The 21,585-nt window shown below is 45.4% G+C and overlaps 1 protein-coding gene across 4 annotated transcripts in view; it reads right to left on the reverse strand.

Annotated features, from left to right (window-relative positions):
* The window catches only part of PDXDC1 (pyridoxal dependent decarboxylase domain containing 1), a 79,417-nt gene that overhangs the window by 30,517 nt on the left and 27,315 nt on the right, over positions 1 to 21,585 (reverse strand). For 3 of the 4 annotated variants that reach the window (XM_056535902.1, XM_056535904.1, XM_056535905.1), the window contains exons 4-9: positions 17,049 to 17,129; positions 14,621 to 14,770; positions 13,467 to 13,656; positions 3,701 to 3,769; positions 1,873 to 1,951; positions 541 to 625 (exon numbers count right to left, since the gene is read on the reverse strand). In XM_056535902.1, the coding sequence (XP_056391877.1) occupies positions 541 to 625; positions 1,873 to 1,951; positions 3,701 to 3,769; positions 13,467 to 13,656; positions 14,621 to 14,770; positions 17,049 to 17,129 (654 nt within the window). The remainder of the gene's footprint in view (positions 1 to 540; positions 626 to 1,872; positions 1,952 to 3,700; positions 3,770 to 13,466; positions 13,657 to 14,620; positions 14,771 to 17,048; positions 17,130 to 21,585) is intronic. The other variant, XM_056535903.1, reaches the window with a different exon arrangement.

Genomic DNA, 21,585 nt, shown 5'->3' on the forward strand with positions numbered 1-21,585 from the left:
ACCAGGTATTGAAATCTCTCCAGCTGTACGGAAGTTATGTGAGAACATACATTTCCCATTGATTTGCATGGGACATTAAACAAAAACCCCGACCCTCTCAAATGGGGTAGTTAAGGGTTAAATTAACTATCCTATATTTTAAGTGGACATATAAGTAACATGTGACCAAGTATTATCGAAATATCTCCAGCCGTTTGGAAGTTTTGCAGTAACATATTTCCCATAGACTTGTATGGGGACTTTAAACATAAACCCCGCCCCTGGCAAATTGGGATAAGTAAGGGTTAAATTACCTATCCCATGTTTGTTGTTGACATATAAGTAACGTGTGCCAAGTTTCATGTTAATATCTTTAGCCGTTTGGAAGTTTTTGTGGAACATACATACACACACGTTGAGAGAGATATATATATATATATATATATATATATTATATAGATTTCTTTTTTTATAAACTAAAAGAGACTGTCAGGTTTTACTTCAGAAAGTTCTTTACTTTCACTGGATATAAAAAAAAAATTAAACAGGGATGTGGCATACCCTTCCACATGCAGCCATACACGATATTGGTCACACAACTCCTTTAGTCTTCCAAGTTTGTCTGTGTGTCCTGCACCAGGGGTTCCTGCAATATACAAAGGATTGAAGGAGCCATAGGAGTGATCCATTCATTTCAAGACTAAAATACTTAGTGTATGATAGAAACATGGTGGGAAGGGACCTGGCAGCAACTGTGCATTCAAGTTGCTGAATTTGAATAAAAGGGGTGTGCTTGTTTATACTGTTAAGTGTGTGATTACATTTTTTGACAATGTTTTCCAAGTGAATATCATTGGTCCTCTTTAACCCCTTAAGGACGAAGCCCATTTTTACCTTAAGGACCAGGCAAATTTTCGTTTTTTCCTCCTCCCCTTCTTAAAATTCATAACCCTTTCAATTTTGCACCTACAGACCCAATTGTTTTTTGCGCCATAAACTGTACTTTGTAATGACATCAATCATTTAATCATTTAACAAAATCTACCGCCAAACCAGAAAAATATATATTTGTGGGGTGAAACTGAAATGGTATTTTTTTACGTGTACGCCATCAACTGTGTGGTTTACCTAGCCTTATATTTTAATAGCTTGGACATTTACGCACTTGGCGGTACCACATGATTAATTTTTATTACATTATTTTATTTAAGAAAATGGGAAAAGGGGGGTGATTCAAACTTTTAATAGGGAAGGGGTTAATTAAAAAAAAATTCCCTTACATTTTTTTCCCGGCTAGGAGCAGTAGAAGACCAATCGGACGGCGAGGAGGCAGGTAAGGGCCCTCCCGTTATCCACTCAGCTGATAGGAACCCGCGATGTCACCGGGGATGTCCCGATCAGCTCCACTGAGCTACCGGCACCGTTAACCCCGCATTAAAGGGTTAATGCCGGGCATCTGCCTGATCGGCGGTGCCCAGCATTAGCCGTGGGTCCTCTGCTCATGAGAAAGGTTTAAACACCATTAATGGGACCAAGGCGTACAGGTACGCCCTCAGTCCTTAAGTCCCAGGACGCAAGGGCGTACCTGTACGTCCTGTGTCCTGGACGGGTTTATATATTAATAAATAATAATACAGTAATATAGTAATGATCATACAATATGGACTAAGGGCTCTATAACACCAAACAATTACCAGCTGAACAGGTCAATATGGCCCTGTAGAATAGGGCCAGCAATTAGCTTACGAATAAGCGTGTTAGTCGGGTCATTACTTCATTCATGTTGCCCTCCAAATGTGGTCTTGTAGTAGGCTCTATAAACAAGTACCAATCTACAAGATCGGCGCTCATTTACACTGAACATCAGCACATGAAAGACTTAAGTGAACCCACCAGCATTGGCCACTAAGAGGAGTGGTAACTTTCCAGACTGACAGTCCTCTTTCAAAAGACGATCCAATAACGCCACATCCTAGAGACAGAGACAGAGCAGAAATCAATGAAAACATGAATAATAAATTATTGCTTTGCCATTTAAATTTTTTAACAGATGTACCTAAAACATTACATGTACAGAATGGGGGAGATTTATCAAAACTTGTCCAGAGGAAAAGTTGCTGAGTTGCCTATAGCAACCAGATTGCTTCTTTCATTTTTAAAGAGACCTGTAAAAAATGAAAGAACAATCTGATTGGTAGCTATGGACAACTCAGCAACATTTCCTCTGGGCAGGTTTCAATAAATCTCCCTCACTATATGTTTTTGGTTAAAGGGGTACTCCGCTGCTCAGCGTTTGGAACAAACTGTTCCGAACGCTGGAGCCGGCGCCGGGAGCTCGTGACCTCATAGCCCCGCTGACATCATGAGGGGGCGGGGTTATGAGTCACGAGCTCCCGGCACCGGCTCCAGCATTCGGAACAGTTTATTCCAAACGGTGAGCAGTGAAGTGCCCCTTTAAGTCCATTGCATTACACTTGTTTCATCTGCACCTCAGTCATTATGTTTTTAGACCAGGGCAATAGTGTAAAAGTTGTGGCTTCTAACAGAGATAATTTCTTTAATTTAAAAAAATAAATAAAAACACCACACCAGTTCTCAGGTTGTATGTGGTATTGCAGATCAGTTCTATAGAAGTAAATGAAGCGAAGTTGTAATACTGTACACAATCGAGGACAGGTGTGGTGCTGTTTTTGAAAGAAATCATCTTTCTTTTTTATTCCTGGATAACCTCTTTAAGGCCAAGTTCACACTTAGGAATTTCCATGCAGAATTCTGCAGAAGAATTCTGCACGGACATTCTGCTGCAGCAGAGTCCCATTGATTTTAATGAGATTCTGCTGAACTGTGTACGTGTACATCCCCGATTCCAGAGTCTATTCTTTCTGCGTAGTCAGCACAAAGCTGAATATAACTGGCTTCTGCTGTCAAAAGTCAACAATAGGAGAAACATGAATTTTGCCCATCAGGTCTGATCAGTCCTATAGTGGACAAGCCTGTAGGGCAACAGGACACATCTCTGACACATTAAGTACATGCTACTGTACAAATGGTGGTTCCCGTCACTCTTAACAGCACAGAAAGGGAGTAAAGCATTTATTTGTGCATCTTGAAAATAATAAGCCACTACTCGGCCTGGGGTTAAAGGGAACCTGTCATCAGGTTTTGCCTTATATAACAGGCGGCAAAGCTGGTATAATCTTCCTCCTCACCATTCCCAGGAGACATTCTTGCCTGCAGAGATGGTGAGGATATGAAATTACAAAATCTCCCCTTCTGGCCCCATAAGTAGTCCCCTTGGCAGGGAGATATGCTCACCTAGTCCAGTCTGCAGTGCTGTAATCACGACCCCCCCCCCCCACCCCAAAAAAAAAAAAAAATATGGTTGGCAGCCCTGGTCACCGCTCTGCTCCCTGGGCTGTCAATCATTCTGAGGGGGTGTGGTTTGAGCCTGAGCAGCGGGACTAGGCTAGTATAGCTCCCCTCCCAGGGGACTACTTACAGGGCTTTTGGGGGACACAAACTATATATCCTCACCATCCCTGCAGGCAGGAACATCTCCCAGGGATGGTGAGGAACAAGATTTTACCATATATAATGTGTTGCCATGCATTATTTTGGGTAAAATCTGATGACAGGTTCCCTTTAAAAGTATACTACATCTAAATCGAACCAAATTTTTTATCCAATTGAAAAAGGGCATCACAATATCTTAGCAATTTACCATTTGATGCTGGGATCCAAACATTGTATTACAAGGCACACGGCACAAACATGACAATGGAAGTCCAAGCTGCAAAGAACAAAAAATAAAATATTTAGAGTATTAGACAAAAAAAAAAAATAATAGTTTAGGTATGTCACTTATATGCCTTCAACATGCAGAATCTATAGAAGCTGCTGTTCACAGGTCATAAGTAGCCTTTTATACACATAAAAGGCTTCCTATTCTTTGTTTCCCTACCAACCATGGTCCATAAACACAGTAGAGGGTTTTACTTCTTGCTTAATAAGTATATTTGTTGTACTTACCACAAAATCTCTCTTTCTCTGAGCCTTCATTGGGAGACACCGGAACCATGCGTATATACTGCTTGCCACTAGGAGGTGGACACTAGGCAAAGAAAAAAAGAAGTCGGCGCCTTCTGGCAGGATATACCTGGCCCCTGGCTCTGAGCTAATCAGTTTAGTCCCAAAGCAGTAGGAGATAACCAGAGAGAGAGAAGAGACTGTCCGAGAAACGTACCCCGGAAAAAAAAAAAAAAAAAAGCGGGACATCCTAAAAATAAAAATGTATGAACCTGCTAGAACTTGGCAAAGGTGTGCAAAGACGACGAAGTAGCCTCTTTGCAGACCTGTAGAGCTGAAGCCCTGTTGCTGACCGCAAAGGAGGACCCCATGGTGCAGGTGGAATGGGCAGTCACCCGAAAGGGGGGCACCTTCCCCTTACAGAAAAAAGGGTGCCGCCATGGTGATTGATATATGCCCCCGCGTGGCGTTGTCCACCTGGACCCGCACCGGAAGACCCGAAGAAGCGTCTCTCAGAAGAGACAGAAAGGTCACCCCAAGCTCCAAAACATTGAAAGAGAGAAGGGCCTCCCATGGAGTCCACCGGACTTGAACTGTCCTGGAACACTCCTCTCCAACACAGGAGGCTCCCATCCGTCCTCAGGACCTGTCAGTGAAGCGACAAAGCAGCGACCCTCCCAAGAAGAGGCAACCAAAGCCACTGGAGTAGGGATTGGTGCACGCTGGGGGTAAGCCAGATCCAGAGATTGAGAGAAAGCAGTAGCCTGTCCCACTGCGACAGGATGGCCAGTTGGAAAGGAAGATACCAGAACTGGGCCAAAGGAACTGCTTCCATGGCCGCTATTATCCTGCCGAGCACTTAGGGCGACTGGTCCCAAGCAGCAAAGATGATGAACCCCCAGCACTCAAGGTGCATCTCTTGTCCTCTAGAAGAGTAATTCTGGTCGCCAGTGTCGAAGCGGATCCACTGAAAAATTAGGGACAGAGATAGGGAAAGGTTGGACTTTGCCTAACTGACGATCCAGCCAAAGCTGGCCAGACCCTGCAGGGTGATGCGGAGACTTTCCAGATTCTGCGCAAGGGAGGGCGCTTTGAATAACAGGTCGTCCATGTAAGGGAGCACAGACACCCCCGAGAGCGGAGGACAGCCAGCACCGCCTCTCTCCACAGTTTTGGTAAAGACCCGGGAGGCTGTTGCTAGCCCGAAGGGCAGAGCCACAAACTGAAAGTGAACTAAACAGAGGAACCGTTGGTGGGCCAGAAAGAGGAGGATGTGTAAGTAAGCATCCTGAATGTCCACTGAGGAGAGAAACTTGCCAGGATTCATGTACACAACTACTGACCTCAGAGACTCCATGCTAAAATGCCAGGTGGCAGTTGAGCAGTTTTAGGTCGAGAATCTGGCGTACAGCACCTCCCTTTTTGGTAATTACGAAAAGATTTGAATAAAATACCAAAAAACGTTCCCGCAGATGAACCGGCATGTTCCCCCCTTGGGAGAGAAGGGAGTGAAGAGAGGACTAAAAAGCCACAGCTAGGGCACGAGACCTTGGAGGGCAAAACTGGAAAAAACAATCCCGGGGAATACAACCAAACTATCTCATAACTCTGGAAAACTAACCCAGGCATCCTACACCTGCACCAACCAAGTATCCAGAAAGAGGGACAGGCGACCGCCCACCTGAGGGGAGACTTCGGGTGGGGGCGACCCTTCAGGAGGTGGATGGCTTGCAGTTACCTGGCTTGGAAGCAAAACTGCCAGATCATGTACCCGACTTCCAGGGGGTACGAGTCTTTAAGGAAGGTGCCTTCCAGTCCTGGGAGGCCGGCGGCTTTTCAGAGCAGCTTGAGGTAAATGATCGAAAGGAAGAAGTTTGACTTTTTAACACACACAAAAGTAGAATACCAATGATAAATTATGACCTAAACTGTCATGCACGCCTTGCACCACATTTGTTATGAATTTTAGACACTTTATGCACCTCACAAGACAGTTTTGAAACAAAGACGGGAAACATGTTCAAGCAGGAATGGGAAATGGCTTAGAGCACAGCAAAATTGTCCTTAAGTTTAGGTTCAACTCTGTTGCACCCAAAGCTGCCATATTACAGCTTGGAGCTGGCATGGATTTTCCCTACAATTTAATCCTGTTTTCAGGCATAAATGATAGTAAATTCGGTGTGAGGGAAGGAATGCGGTGAGTTGTAGAAAAAAAAACTTGATTCCTGATACCAGGTGTCCTTTGTTAAGACATTCCCCCCTAAGACTGTAATAAAAGACCTGCCTCTTTGGGGCAGTTTTCTTGATACCGTCTAATACAGTGTAAACCTAGACTAGACAGTGTTCCATTGTGTGAGATTTATCCTAATGGCCCAGTTGTGTAGTAAAATTCTGGCACAGTTTTTGGCCCACAAAGCTGCATTCTAGCCAAGCTCCTTTACTGCTGAGCTATGCATTTTTTTTTCTGTAGGCTAGGTGCAAGTGGGTCTAATACATAATACATGTAGTGCAGGTCAAATAAGTAGATTTTTTTTTTAACACTTACCATAAAATCTCTTTCTCGAAGGATCCATTGGGGACACAGACCGTGGGTGTATGCTGCTGTCTCTAGGAGGTGTGACACTATGGCAACAAGAAAGTCGGCTCCTCCCAGCAGGATATACCCGCCTCCAGGCCCTGAGCTAATCAGTTTTAGTACCAGAGCAATAGGAGAGGACCGACAGGTCAAGGAAAAAACACGAACTGTCCGAGAACCAGAAGAAAAGATATAACTGAACCTACCCTCGGACAGAGAACCAAAGAGAAACCCAAAAGGGCGGGAGCTGTGTCCCCCAATGGATCCTTCGAGAAAGATTTTAAGGTAAGTGTTGAAAAATGTCCTTTTCTCTATCGGCTCCATTGTGGGACACAGACCGTGGGACGTACCAAAGCCGTCCCTTGGGTGGGTAAGGAAACAGACAGGAGGACGGTGGGACCACCGCCGTCTGCAACATCTTACAGCCGAGAGTATCATCAACTGATGCGAAGGTAAGAATCTGGTAGCACCTTGAGAAAGAGTGCGAAGACGACCGCGGACGTCTTACAGAACTGCAAGGCCGAAGCCACGTAGCGGAGGGCACAGGATGCCCCGAAAAACGGGTGGAATGAGCCAAACCCCCAAAGGGTGGGATCTTCCCCTTGCAGCGGTAAGCTCTCAAAAAAGAGCAGACCAGATCCACCGAAAAAAGGTGGTCGTAGAAGCAAGTTATTCTATACAACGACCTTCCGGAAACACACACAAAAAAAAAAAAAAAAAAAAAAAAAAAGAGAAGTCCTAACAGCCCTCACCACAACCAGGTTGTGGAACAAACACTTCCAGAGATGAGAAGGGACCGGACAAAAGGACGGTAGGACAATGTTCTCATTGAGATGACAAAGTAAAAAAAAACATCTCAGGTAAGTAGGACAGACCTGGACGGAAAACAACTTGTCCTGGTATACAACCAGGAAGGAAGAACGGCAGGAGAAAACTACCAGCTCTGACACCCTCCTAACAGAGGTAAGAGCAAGGAATGCCACCTTCCGGGAAAGGAGGCGGAGAAAAAAATGTCCCTGAGAGGGTCAAAAGGAACGCCTTGCAGTGCACCTAAGACCAAATGTAAGTCTCAAGGGAAAAGAATGGAACTGATAAGGAGGGGCAGTTTGTGCCACTCCTTGAACCAGGTTCGGACATGATAATTGAACGTCAGAGGACGTTGAATGGAAAAGACCGAACCTTGACCCTTAAGGAAGCTGAAAGCCAACCCTTGGGCCAGCCCCGACTGGAAAGGGAAAGGGGTCGGGAAGGAAAACCACGACCTGACAAAAAGCTGAGTTTCACACCAACTGAAACAAGACTGCCAGGTATGGTGGTAAGTCTTGCAGAAGAAGGCTTGTGAGCCCTCAGCATGGTGCAAACCACTTGGGAAGAGAAACCGTGAGTCCCCAGAACCGCTGTCTCAACCGCCACACCGGCAAAAGCAGAGACGGTAAATAGGGTGGCACAGGAGACCTGAGCTAGGAGGTCTGGACAATGGGGAAGGCACAGCGTTAAGTCGTTCAGGAGTCTGGCCATGACGCCGAACCACGGCTGGGTCACGAGAATGGCGGAAACGCCCTACTAGTTTTCTCAGAACCCCGAAAAGAGAGGAAGGGGAGGAAAAACGGACAAGGTAGGGCAACGCCCGACCACGAGAGAGGAACGCTTCGGTTGTGGCGGGACAAGCAGAGGTCCACGCCAGGAGCGCCCCAGAGGTTGCAGATCACTGCAAACACCCCCGGATGTGGGGACCACTCGTCTTGGACGACTGAGGCCCAACCGAGAAGACCACATCCCAGGGACAGCTGGAAAGAAGATAGCTGAGATGGCCGGAAACCTGAGTTCCACCCAGAAGGGAAATTCCCAAGAATCAAGCAAAGAAAAAATTGCCCTAGACCCCAACATGTTTAAGGGGAAAAGGGGGCTTCTCGGGGGACCAAGGTCCCAGACCGGCCGGTCCCTGAAAAACACCTACCCAGCCCGACAGACCGGCAGGGAGGGGCAGGAAGGAACGCCCCTGAAAAATCAGGGGGAAAACAAAGCCACCATAGAAGGGACTGACAAGACTGACAAGAGCCAATGGAGACCTATCCCACCGGAAGAGAATCAGCAGGTGGAAAAAAAAGTCGGTGATGAAAGTGGGCAAATGGCACAGCCTCCACCAACCGACCCAGGACATCCATGCAAAAGTGAATCAAAAACTGGAGCAGGGTGCCAAAGTCACCGGACTCTAGATAAGAGAGTGTCGGACGATTGTTCGGCAGAGTCGAAAGCGGACAGAGGCCGCGTCGAACTGGAGCCCCAGGAGAGGGTTGGACTTGTCCCAATAGACCATCCAACCGAAGTGAGACAAAGACTGGCGGTTGAGACCAAGACTCTCCAGGATCTGGTCCCTGGCTGGAGCTCTGATCAGGAGGTCGTCCAAGTCAGGGATCACAGAAACAACTGATGTCTGTATTAAAGGGCTATCACAGGCGCCAGGACTTGGAAAGGGTCTGCGGAGAAGTGGCCAGACCGAAATGGAGGGCCACAAAAGAAATGACCGTCCGGGACTGCAAAGCGGAGGTACCGCTGATGACCGGGAAATAATGAGACGTGGAGGCAGGCACCTTTGATGTCCACCGAGAAGCAAAAACTCCACTTGAACCATGGGCGCCAGCACCGAATGGAGGGACTCCATTCGGAATGAGAAAGTAGAAGATGCTGGCTGAGATACGCGAGAACCAAGATTGGGCGAACAGAACGCCTTTCTTGGGGACCACAAAGAGGTTGGAATAAACCTCGAAAAACATTCCTCTGAAGGAACCGGAACAATTACTCCCCGGATAAAAGAGCTGGAGCGCGACCCGAACTGCCTTCGCTAGAGAGTGGGAAACAGAGGGACCAGGAAAGAAAAAGGCAATCCCAAGGAGGGGGAAGCAAATTCGATCCTGTATCCGTTGACTACCACATTTCTGACCAAAGGATCCTGAAAGTGCGTGGTCCAGGCATCCCGGAAGAGTAAGAGGCGACTAACCACTCAAGAAAAGGTCGGTGGGTGGGGCGACCCGTCAGGCCGTGGAAGACCTATGGGTGGGATGGGTCTGGAAGGGGGGAACCCTCTACCCGTGAAGGCGCCAGGCTGGACCCTTTGTTGGAACTAAAGGTCTGCAGAACCGGAAGGAGGAGGACCTCCGATGGGAAGTGGTTCTGCAAGCCTTATCCAGAGGTATAAGGAACTCTTACCGCCCGTCGCCTCCCTTCTTGAAGGCTGTCTCGGCATTCAGGCTATAAGCCACATGGAGCGACGGAGGGCTACCAGATAGCCTGTGGCAAGGGCAGCACAGTGGCTGCGCATGGGAGCAGAACACAGAAAAAACTCTGGCAGAGGATCGTCGGAGAGCTAGTTCAGATAGATCCTCCGGAGGAATCCTGAATACTACCTGGCGGAGTTGGGAGACCATACTGAAATGGCATCTGACACCCAGGCAGAAGCTAAAGCAGAAAGAAAGGAGGGACCTGCTGTTTAAAAGGCAAATTCTGCCAAAGTCCCCACCTTTTTGTCCGCTGGATCCTGAAAGGCAGCCGCATGAGTCAATGGCAGGACAGTCGCCTTAGAGAGGCGGGAGACCGGTAGATCCACAGTTGGAGAGGAGGTCCACCGAGCAATGAGGTCCTTGGCGAGGGAATACCGCGCTTGAACCTTCTTCGTTTCCTGAAACTTTTTGTCAGGACGCCTCCAGGCGGATTCCAGCAGGACGTCAAATTCAGCAAGAGAGCTGAAAGTCTTGCGTGCCGGTCGGGTACGAAGAAAGACATCTGGAACTACGTCCGAAGTTCCTGGGTCCTTTAACTGGAAGGTGTCTCTTATGGCCGAAACCAATGAGTACACTACATCAGGCATATCCATGCGGTCCTCTGAGTCGGAGGCCGAAGCAGAAACCTCATCCACAAGTTCTCCAGGTGAATGGGAACAAGGTGAGGCAGCCCTGGAAGAGGTCGGGCACAATGAAAGGTAACTTCTTGAGCCACGTCCGAAGTTCCTGGGTCCTCTAAATGGAAGGTGTCTTTTATGGCTGAAACCAATGAGTGCTCCATGTCCGTTTTATTTTTTTAAACGGTCCTCTGAGTCAGAGGCTGAATCGGAAACTTCAACCCCAAGTTCTCCAGGTGAATGGGGACGTGTGAGGTGGTCCTGGAAGAGGGAGAAACTGACCTGGTACACGGGTCTGGAGAGCCAGAGTGGCGACCATAGGAGCGTCCTCCAGGGGAGCGACGCTTGCTACTAGCTGGAGTAACAGGGCGATGCCTGTGAGGGGAGCGCCCGTGCCTGCCAGGATACTCAGGGATGAGTCAGATGAAACATCCTTATGACGCTGCAAGAGCGTCAGTATAGGGAAGAGCGGGACCCTCTGGAGGGCCGGAGTAGGGAGGATCCCTCCAAAAGGCAATCCCCACAGAACTGGAGCCCTTCACAGGGGAGTCTGGGGAAGCAGTGTGTAGGTAGAACCAACGGGTTCAGCAGAACCATACATTTCAGCGATACAGCCCCTAAAGGTGTAAAAAGTAACCTCCCGAGCTGTTTAAAGGAAGGAATCTGTCTGGGCATGGACACAAATCTCACCCAGCAAGGGCATCCTGATTAGCCCTAAAAATCCCTCTGCGTGCACACAGTACTGATAACGCGCTCTGGGGAATGCCCACCGGCCACGGGTGGGCGGAGCCAAGTCCGTACAGGGCCCATAGTCAAAGTACATACGGCCGATAATGGCGCCAGCTCCCGGCCCCAACGCATATGTGAATGACAGGGGAAGGGAGCGGGTGAACATACCTCCGGCAGCCTCCGCTGCCGATAACAGCGATATGCAGCCGAAGCTGCATATTCAGAATAGTAAAAGTCACAGCCGCGTTTCGCAGGTGGGCGGGGCTTAAGACCGTGCAGAGCCAGTGGCTGAGACATGAGGCCGGGAGATAATGGCGCCCACTCTCAGCTCTAAGCCCATATGCGGTCGCATGTGCGAGCGCAAATGGGAAGAGAGCGGGTGAAAACACCGGCGGCAGCTTTTACACGCTGCCGACGGGAAGGAGAGACAGGCGCGAGATGCGGCTAAGACTGAAGTCGGCACTCGCAAGAGGTGTCACACCATAGTGTCACACCTCCTAGAGATAGCAGCATACACCCACGGTCTGTGTCCCCCAATGGAGCCGATAGAGAAAAATCAATTTGCAATAGTAAATCTGCCCAGCTGTGTATGTCTCTACTACTACTTTATCTTGCTCAGCCGATTAACATGCAGTCTTAAAATGGTCACAAACATTTTACACAATTTATGCTCATTTAATAATATATGTGTGAACAGTTTTCAAAAGAGTAATTTAGTTCCATTACACTGACGTTTTAGCTACAAGTAGAATCTCTTCCACTTAATATGCTGTTAATTTGTTCGCTCCAATCTGTCTCTAGTAACAGAAACACAAACGGAGGGGTGGAGGTTGTATGCGGAGGGTTATGATCACAGGCTTACTGCCTCTTCTCTTCAGCCATTAGACTGCTGCTCTCATGCTTCAGACATGCAAAAAGATTGCTGCTCTGCTCATGTTATCTAACTCAACTTCCCCTCATATTATGGATTATGACGAGCCTTGTGAGTTTTCTGAGCTGCTACACTATTTTTGTCTACTAACTAGCATTTGCCAATCTCTGAGTACTGTATTAATCTTTCAGGCTTCTTATGAAGATTTCTATGGATTTCTTTTGGTATAGTCAGTATAATAATCTTGTAGACAAAATACAGAAGACATACAGTAGGTGCAGAACATCTAGGGCAGGGATTCTAGTCTAAAGCATATATGGTAGTCACTTGTCAATATAAAGCAACATTTATCCTAACTAGAGATGAGCGAAGTTACAGTAATTTGATTCGTCACAAACTTCTTGTCTCGGCAGTTGCTGACTTTAGCCTGCATAAATTAGTTCAGCTTTCAGGTGCTCCGGTGGGCTGGAAAAGGTAAATACAGTCCTAGGAGAGAGTCTTCTAGGACTGTATCCACCTTTTCCAGCCCACCGGAGCACCTGAAAGCTGAACTAATTTATGCAGGCTAAAGTCAGCAACCGCCGAGCCGCGAGGTTTGTGACGAATCGAATCACTGTAACTTTGCTCATATCTAATCCTAACCATCTGATGAATGCCTATATCCTCTGTTGTCCCAGTAAGCAAGTATACGTAGAGGGACATGTGTCAGTCTCCAGATAAGGGGCAACCCCTGCTATAGAAAGGAATGCAAAGAGCTGAAAAAAGGACAAAGTACAGGAAATGCAGATAATATAGCTGCAAAGAAAGATTCAACCAGTAACCAATCCTTAGATTGTTAAGACAGAGCAGTTTTTCAATTTTTTTTTTAATGAAAACTCAGTTACCCTTTGAGAAAAAAAAAAAAAAAGCGCATATGAGGTAGCAGCCAATGACCAGTTGTGTCCTTATAGTTCAATATCTTATAGTTCAATATGCTTCATTGCATTCTGGGGAACATTTTATTTTTCATTTGAGACCACTGATTTTTGATGCAATGAAAACATCTTCCCCCATAAAATCATAGTTAGGGCTCGTTCACACGAGCAGATTTTGCTGCATATTTTAGTGCAGATTTTGCCACGGATTTTCAGCTGATGATTCAGCTGGTAAGTAAATGATAAAATAAGCAGCTGAAAATAAAAAGTAGCAGATCAGCTGCGGAAAATGCGCACAATAAGCCACTCGGGTGAACAAGCCCTAAAACTGAGTAGCAACATACAGCCAGAATGTGGTGTGAACCCAGCTTAAGCTCTGTAACTTGGGACGTCCAATGGATGCTGCGAAAATACAGTTCAAAAACTCTTATAACCATGAACGTAGCTACATAGGCATCTGTGAGCATATCCTCCTACCTGGTTACAGATGTACTGGCCCAGTCCAGGTCTTGAAGCAGCACTCATATAGATAACAGGCTGCTTATTATACAGAGCATTGAATCCCTCTGTTGTGTAGTCTTCATAGCTTGAGTGGATGACCAGTCTGCACACTTTGAGTAGACCCTCGCGATCATCCTCATGGTAATATGCAGACCCATTCTCATACCTGTAAAAAATATAAACTGATACTAGAAGCCTAATCCCCAATAAACAGATGACAGAACAGATATGAATTATGTACAACACATTAATATTATATATATATATATAGATAGATAGATAGATAGATAGATAAATAACCTGGGTAAATTGAAGTATAAGTTTACACACTATTTCATTCTACATAAAACTGCCTTAGGGTTGGGCTCTGGATGGATGACTAGACTTTAATAAGTAAGGCTGGGTTCACACTACGTTTTGTCCCATACGGGAGCGCATACGGCAGGGGGGAGCTAAAATCTCGCGCTCCCGTATGTGACCGTATGCGCTCCCGTATGCCATTCATTTCAATGAGCCGACCGGAGTGAAACGTTCGGTCCGGTCGGCTCATTTTTGCGCCGTATGCGCTTTTACAACCGGACCTAAAACTGTGGTCAACCACGGTTTTAGGTCCGGTTGTAAAAGCGCATACGGCGCAAAAATGAGCCGACCGGACCGAACGTTTCACTCCGGTCGGCTCATTGAAATGAATGGCATACGGGAGCGCATACGGTCACATACGGGAGCGCGAGATTTTAGCTCCCCCCTGCCGTATGCGCTCCCGTATGGGACAAAACGTAGTGTGAACCCAGCCTTACAAAAAGATCCTGAAGCTCCTGTATGGAGCAACTGTGCTCATACTCTACTGTCCCGCCGTTCATTGTCTATCGGAGTGCCAAAGATGACCAAGCCCCCATGACCAGCCAACTGTCCACACCTATTCCCTACCCTGTGGATAAGAAAAAATATGCCCATGCTGGCAAAACACTTAAATCAATGGGGTACACCAATATTTCCCAGCATAGCCATGATACAAGGGTGAAGAGAACCAACATAGCTATAGGATAGAACAACAGAGCTTCAAATCACTGAAATTATTAAGGGTATGGTCCAATATTTTAGGGTATTGATCTTGCATATAAATGACAAACCTGAATACTCTACAAAGCCATAGCGTAGTATCTGAGAGAATTCTTGTGGTAAGTTTTCTTAGCCTGTCTTTGTCCAGCACAGAGATGTATGCTGCAAGGCTATGTCCCAGCAGCGCCATGTGTCCTTGCTCCCCAACATTCTGCATTCTGCTAAAAAAACAATATCACAGTAAAGAATATTACATCCTGAATGCAGTTATTCAGCTTTCACAATAAATCAAATTCAGAGGTATCAATCTAGCAGGACCGGTGAGGCAAAGGCCCCAACCTGGTGTGTGACATTCCTTAATCTGCGGTTGATACTGTAACAATACAGCCGATAAGAGCATAGGCGAGGATTCATTGACTCTGCTCTGATGAATGACATTTCTGAGCTCCAGCAAATATATCATTAGTACTTGACCTATTACAGGCCGTGAGGACTAGAGTGGCGTATAAGCTCTGTAAATCTGACACATAAATCTAATAATGGATGGGATTACAAAGCACTTCTATGCCATCTGAACGCAGAGGCAGAAGAACATGCTAAAAGAAAGTCACTATTTATGCCAGAATCACCCCTCCTCTCCAGAAAAGCAGACAGGTAACGGGGGAAGAGTTGACAAAATACAGTACCCATGCATCTCGTTTTCAGGAACATTAACACCGTGATGTTTTACTGTAATGCAGGTGGCCTGTCAGGCCACAATTTCCTTTGCTGTGCATATTGGTGGCATTTTTCAAAACTTGTACAAATGGGGGGAAAAAAAAAAAGCAGCGGCCTATAGCGGCCAGTCATGTTGCCACTTCATTTTCTCAAAGGCTGATTGGGTTCTCTCCTCCCACTTTATTGCAATATTTTCTGGAAAAGAGCTGTATTGTTTATAGCAACCAAAGTCTGCAAGGGGTGAGCTCACACATGCTACATTTTCTCCATCATGTATAGTGTGAGAGGACCGACCCTTCGCAGAATCTGCAGGGCAACATTAGTGTAAAGAGAAATGGAGAGAGCATAATCTTCAGGAGAAGAGAAGGGGGTCACATACACTGCATACAGCAGTGTTTCCCAACCAGGGTGCCTCCAGATGTTGCAAAACTACAACTCCCAGCATGCCTGGACAGCCTTTGGCTGTCCAGGCATTCTGCGAGTTGTAGTTTTGCAACACTGGGAGGCACCCTGGTTGGGAAATACTGGCATAGAGAGAAGAGGGAACCCATAGCAGAATCTGCTGGGGAGGAGGGAGTGATTACACACATTAGGCAATATCAATGTAAAAAGAGAGTAGAGGATGGGGAGAGATCATACATACATAAAACACAAACACCAATAGTGTATAGAGATAGAAGAGAACCTATGGTATAATCTGCACGGGGAGGGAGCACAGGAGAGATCCCACAGAAGCTATATAAGAAGAGGAAAGCAGCATAGGGGTGAAGCTGTGCTGCTACATGGTAATTAGTAAGAATAGCAGCATCCTGGACACAACCTGACCAGGTTCACACTACAGAATTTCCAACCGGAATTCCGCTCAGGCAATGGGATCCTACTGCACAGTGCACACTACAGAATTTCAGCGGCAAATGTTCCGTCACCAAAATATCCCCACCAAAAGAATGAACTTGTTCATTCATCTTGCTGATCATGGGGATAGCAATGTCCACATGGTCCTAACTGATTTCACTCGGAATTGTGAAACTGGCCTTAGACCTCAAATCCTGCATGCATTACTGGACGGAACGCTTACACATGTCTGAAATGTCCACGTCTGAAAATAAATGAAGATTGCAGCATAGAAACTTGCAAATTGGCAATCATTTTTACCTCAATGCAACCAATAACAGATCTAGAATTTTTTTTTTTTACTGGTTTAAGGTTCCTCAAAAGTTCTAAAGCTGTTGCTAAAACAGTAGGGTAAGCGAAAAAACATTCAGCTTAGTCTGAAAAAGAAATAGGTAATGACTCTCTTAATAAGGGGATACGTCATCAGGATAACTTTTCCCTGTATAGTACAGTAAAATATCCCTTAGCGGACACCTCCCAATAGCGGACAGTTTTTTATTCCCCGTGTCTGCTATTGGGATATTCTACTGTATTAGGGTGTCAAACTAAGTTCCTCAACAGCAAACGCCGCCAACTATAAGCAGCTCCTTCTCTCACAGTCAGTCATGACAATTATGTTATAATCACGATTATTATAAGAGCAACATGTTCTGCACTATTTTACAATAAGACGAGAAGTAGGCTTGATATTACAGAAATCAAATAGATTTTCTTAAAATAAAAGAAAAATGGTCAAAGAGATTTTACCAGCACCCAAATGATTGCTGTCAATATTCAGCAATTCTCCTAAAATAGGGCTATTACTACATAACAGAAATAAAGCCAAGATGACTACATAACCAATGCTTTTGACCAAATAATCATCATTTAATATATAATGATACTTACCGAAAAGATTGTGACTCCTCTTCGTCATCTTCATTCATAAGGGTCTGTACCAGCTGGAGAATGCTAACCATGTTTTGTCCACTTGAAATGGATTGAAAATAAAGAAATGTTATTTACATGAGGACCTTGTAACATGAAGTTATTTTTAGGCCTAATATTCTCTGTCAATCTCTTTATAGCTATTCATAGCAGCCAATTGCCCTACAGGCAAAAATTAAATTAAACTCTAGTTGTCATTAGTCCCCACTATCGTGATTTTAAAAGCCAACTCTGGCAAATAATTTTTTTTTTAAATCTTAATCCTTCCAGTACATACTAGCTGCTGCATATTACAGAAGAAGTTGTGTAGTTCTTTACAGTCTGACCACACTGCTCTCTGCTCCCTGTGTCCATGTCAGAAACTGTCCAGGGCAGAGGTGAAATTCCCATAGCGAACCTCTCTCTGCTGCCTCCGTGTCAGGAACTGTCTAAAGCACTGTGGTCAAACTGGAAAAAACTACACAACTTCCTATGGAACATACAGTAGCTGATAAGTGCTGGAAGGCTTCAGTTTTTTAGATCTACAAAATTTACAAATAATTTAATTAGAACTTAGTAATTTACACACCTGTAAAACTTTTTGGCACTAGTTGAGTTAACGTTTGTTTTTTTCTCAGAAGTATCCCTTTAAATAGTGCAAGAACATTTCACCGCCCCTAGACATGTCTGTTTTAGTAAATACATATCCAGAAAAGTGATACTGAACACAACTCTGCATTTAGCCATTCCATACTCTAATTTCTCCTAGAAATGTTTGAATAAACTGAACACTAGGCGGTACATTCTCCCTGTCCGATGGGCATGTTTACCCAGTGCTAGCAGATCAATAATTACAAGTTATGCTGAATCTTTTCCCACAAAACTGAGGTCTGATAAATCTCCCCTATAAACGTCAACCAACTCAACTCTTCCTGCTCTAACAGTCTGCCGATAAATGGAACCCGTCCCTTTGGACATGCAAATTAATGTCTGTATCAGATCAATAGAGCTCCAGTCACTATAAGTATCCAGTATATTAAGAAATTCAAAATTTTTAGACCCATTCATTTTAAATGGGTATTCCCAGCTCACAAAGTTATCCCCTATTTACTGGATAGTGGATTATGTTGAAGGGCCCAGAATTCTGGGACCCCCCCCCCCCCCCCCCCATTGATCACGAGAACAGAATGTTCCCTGAATAATTGGAGCACATACAAAATGCATGTGCAGCCATCGCTCGGTTCTATATGGAGCTTCCAAATATTGCAGAGTGCTTGGCCGTGGGCTAAGTGTAAGAAACTGAATGAAAATAAACCCCGCAACAGTATCACATCCCACGAAAGATAACATCTGCAGATTGTGTGAATTCAGAAAGACTGGGTGACGTGTCTTACAAATAAATTACTGTAAGAGGCAAGTGTTCGCCTCACCTTCCCTATACGGTATTTGATCATGTATAATAAATTATACAAATGTCCAATATCAACTGGATCATGTGTTGTTCACTTCAGAGCTTTTACACAATATAAAAGAAGTCCAATTAGATGACCAGTCCGCATTTTCTGCAGACACAAAAACTTGCCCATAGGAAAAGAAAAGAAAAAAAAATTCTGATCTTGGCTTATTGCTCAAACAATAGGAAACCATTGATCCATTTGAAATGACCTGGCTTTTGTTGGCATGAGGGCTTTAATGTCAGGAACACAATAGGATGGCAGCATTCGCATTAGCACATTTCTTTCACATCTAAATCCCAGTGTCGTCATCTTATGTAAAGATAAGCAGAATGTGTGTTTAACCCCTTCCCGACCCATGACTTACATGTACGTCATGGGTCGGGTGAGCGGACATGACGTGAGTCGGGTCCGCTGCTATCAACAGCTGACATCTGCCGGTAATGACTGACATCTGAGACCGCTGTGATGTCCATCATTTAACTGTTTAAATATCGTGATCTATACACATAAATGCTGCTATTCCCTGGCGTCTAGTGGTCCCAATGCTCCCCCACAATGTAATCCCCTGGCCCTGTGATTGTTTCGAGCCAAAAGTGTGTGTTAAAAAAAAAAAAAGTAAAAAAAAAAAAAAAATTATTATAATAATAATAATAATAATTTAAAAAAAAATCCCTCCCCTAATAAAAATTCAAATCGCCCCCCTTTCCCATTTTTTAAATAAAAAACACAGTACAAACAGAAAAATAAAAAAAACACATATTTGGTATCGTGGTGTGCGTAACTGTCCACACTATTAAATTATTATGTTTCTGATCTTGCACGGTGAACAGCATAAACGCCAAAAAATCCGAAACTCCAAAAATAGCTGCTGATTTTTGGTTACATTACATCCCCAAAAAATTTAATAAAAATTGATCAAGAAGTCAGAAGGGGTACCATTAAAAACTACAGCTCATGGTGCAAAAAAAAAAAAAAAAATCCTAAAACAGCTCCATAGGTGGAAAAAAAAAAAGTTTCAGGGGTGAGAACATGGTAATGGAAAATAAAATAACTAATACATTTGTTTAAAGAGATAGTCCAGTGGTGAAAAACGTATCCCCTATCCTAGGAATAAGTTTCAGATCACAGGGGGTTCAACCTCTGGGGCCCCCCGCAATCTCCCTGTACGGGGCCCCGGCTCACTGGCCAGATCGTGAGGTGGTCAACACGCGCTAAGCGGCGGCCAACACGCCCCCTCAATACAACTCTATGACAGAGCCAGAGATTGCCGCTGATCGGGGATAAGTTTTTCACCACTGTACTACTACTTTAAGGTTTTACATTTTTATTTTTTTTAACCATAAAAGGAAACAAAAATTATTGAAGTTTGGTATCATTGGCATTGTATTGACTCATAGAATACAGATGGTATGTCAGATTTACCGTATTTTGAACTCCGAAGAAAAGGAGATTTTGTTAACACTTACCGTAAAATCACTTTCTCGAAGGATCCATTGGGGGACACAGACCGAGGGTGTATGCTGCTGTTTCTAGGAGGTATGACACTATGGTAACAAAAAAGTTGGCTCCTCCCAGCAGGATATACCCGCCTCCAGGCCCTGAGCTAATCAGTTTTAGTACCAGAGCAATAGGAGAGGACAGACAGGTCAATGAAAAAACCTGAACTGTCCGAGAACCAGAAGAAAAAATATAACTAAACACACCCTCGGACAGAAAAACAAAAAGCAACCCAAAAGGGCAGGAGCTGTGTCCCCCAATGGATCCTTCGAGAAAGAGATTTTACGGTAAGTGTTAAAAAATTATCTCCTTTTCTCTGTCGGCTCCATTGGGGGACACAGACCGTGGGACGTACCAAAGCCATTCCTTGGGTGGGCAGATAATCAGTTAGGCAGACGGCTGTTCCACTGCCGTCTGCAGCACTTTACGGCCCAGACTAGCATCAGCCGATGCAAAGGTATGAACCCGGAAAAACCTCGAGAAAGTGTGCAAAGACGACCAAGTAGCCGCCTTGCAAATCTGCGAGGCCGATGCCTTGTTCTGGAGAGCCCAGGATGCCCCAACAGAATGGGTACAATGAGCCACAACCCTGAAGGGAGGAACCTTCCCCCTACAGTGATGGGCTTCAGAAATGGCAGACCGTATCCACCGAGAAATGGTGACCTTGGAAGCAGGTTGTCCCTTGCGACGACCTTCCGTAAGGACGAAAAAGGAATCACACTGACTAAATGAAGTGAGAGAGGTAAGACCTAACAGCCCGAACAACATCCAGTTTGTGGAGTAAATGCACCTTAGGAAGAGAAGGAGCGGGACAAAAGGACGGAAGAACAATGTCCTCATTGAGATGAAAGGCCGAAACAACCTTAGGCAAAAAGGAAGGATCTGGCCAGAAGACAACCTTGTCCTGATGAAGCACCAGAAACGGAGAACGGCAGGAGAGAGAGCTGCCAATTCAGACACTCTCCGGATGGAGGTGATAGCAACAAGAAACGCCACTTTCCAAGAAAGGCGCAGGGACACCTCCCTAAGGGGTTCAAAAGGTTCACCTTGGAGGACCCCCAGGAGCAGATTCAAGTCCCAAGGGGGAGAAGGTGACCGATAAGGAGGGGCAGCATGCACCACTCCTTGAAGAAAGGTCCGGACATGAGAATTAGAAGCCAGAGGACGCTGGAAAAGAACAGAAAGAGCCGACCCTTAAGGGAACTGAGAGACAAACCCAGTTCCAAACCCGACTGCAAGAAAGAAAGAAGATGGGGGAACAGAAAAAAGTAACAGGAGACAAAACCGAAAATACGATAAAACGAAAATAAGACCGTCAAGTACGGTGGTAAATTTTTGCCGAGGAGGGCTTACGAGCCCTGAGCATGGTGCGAATGACTGGGGAAGAGAAACCGCGAGCTCTCAAAACCGCGGTCTCAACCGCCACGCCGTCAAATGCAGCGACTGAAAATTGGGCTGGCAAAGAGGACCCTGAGACAGTAGGTCCGAACGAAGTGGAAGGCGTAGTGGAGTGTCGTCCAGGAGCCTGACCACGTCTGCGTACCACGACCTTCGGGGCCAATCTG

Source organism: Hyla sarda, chromosome 8, assembly GCF_029499605.1.
Source record: "Hyla sarda isolate aHylSar1 chromosome 8, aHylSar1.hap1, whole genome shotgun sequence".
In the NCBI taxonomy this organism is placed as follows: Eukaryota; Metazoa; Chordata; class Amphibia; order Anura; family Hylidae; genus Hyla; species Hyla sarda.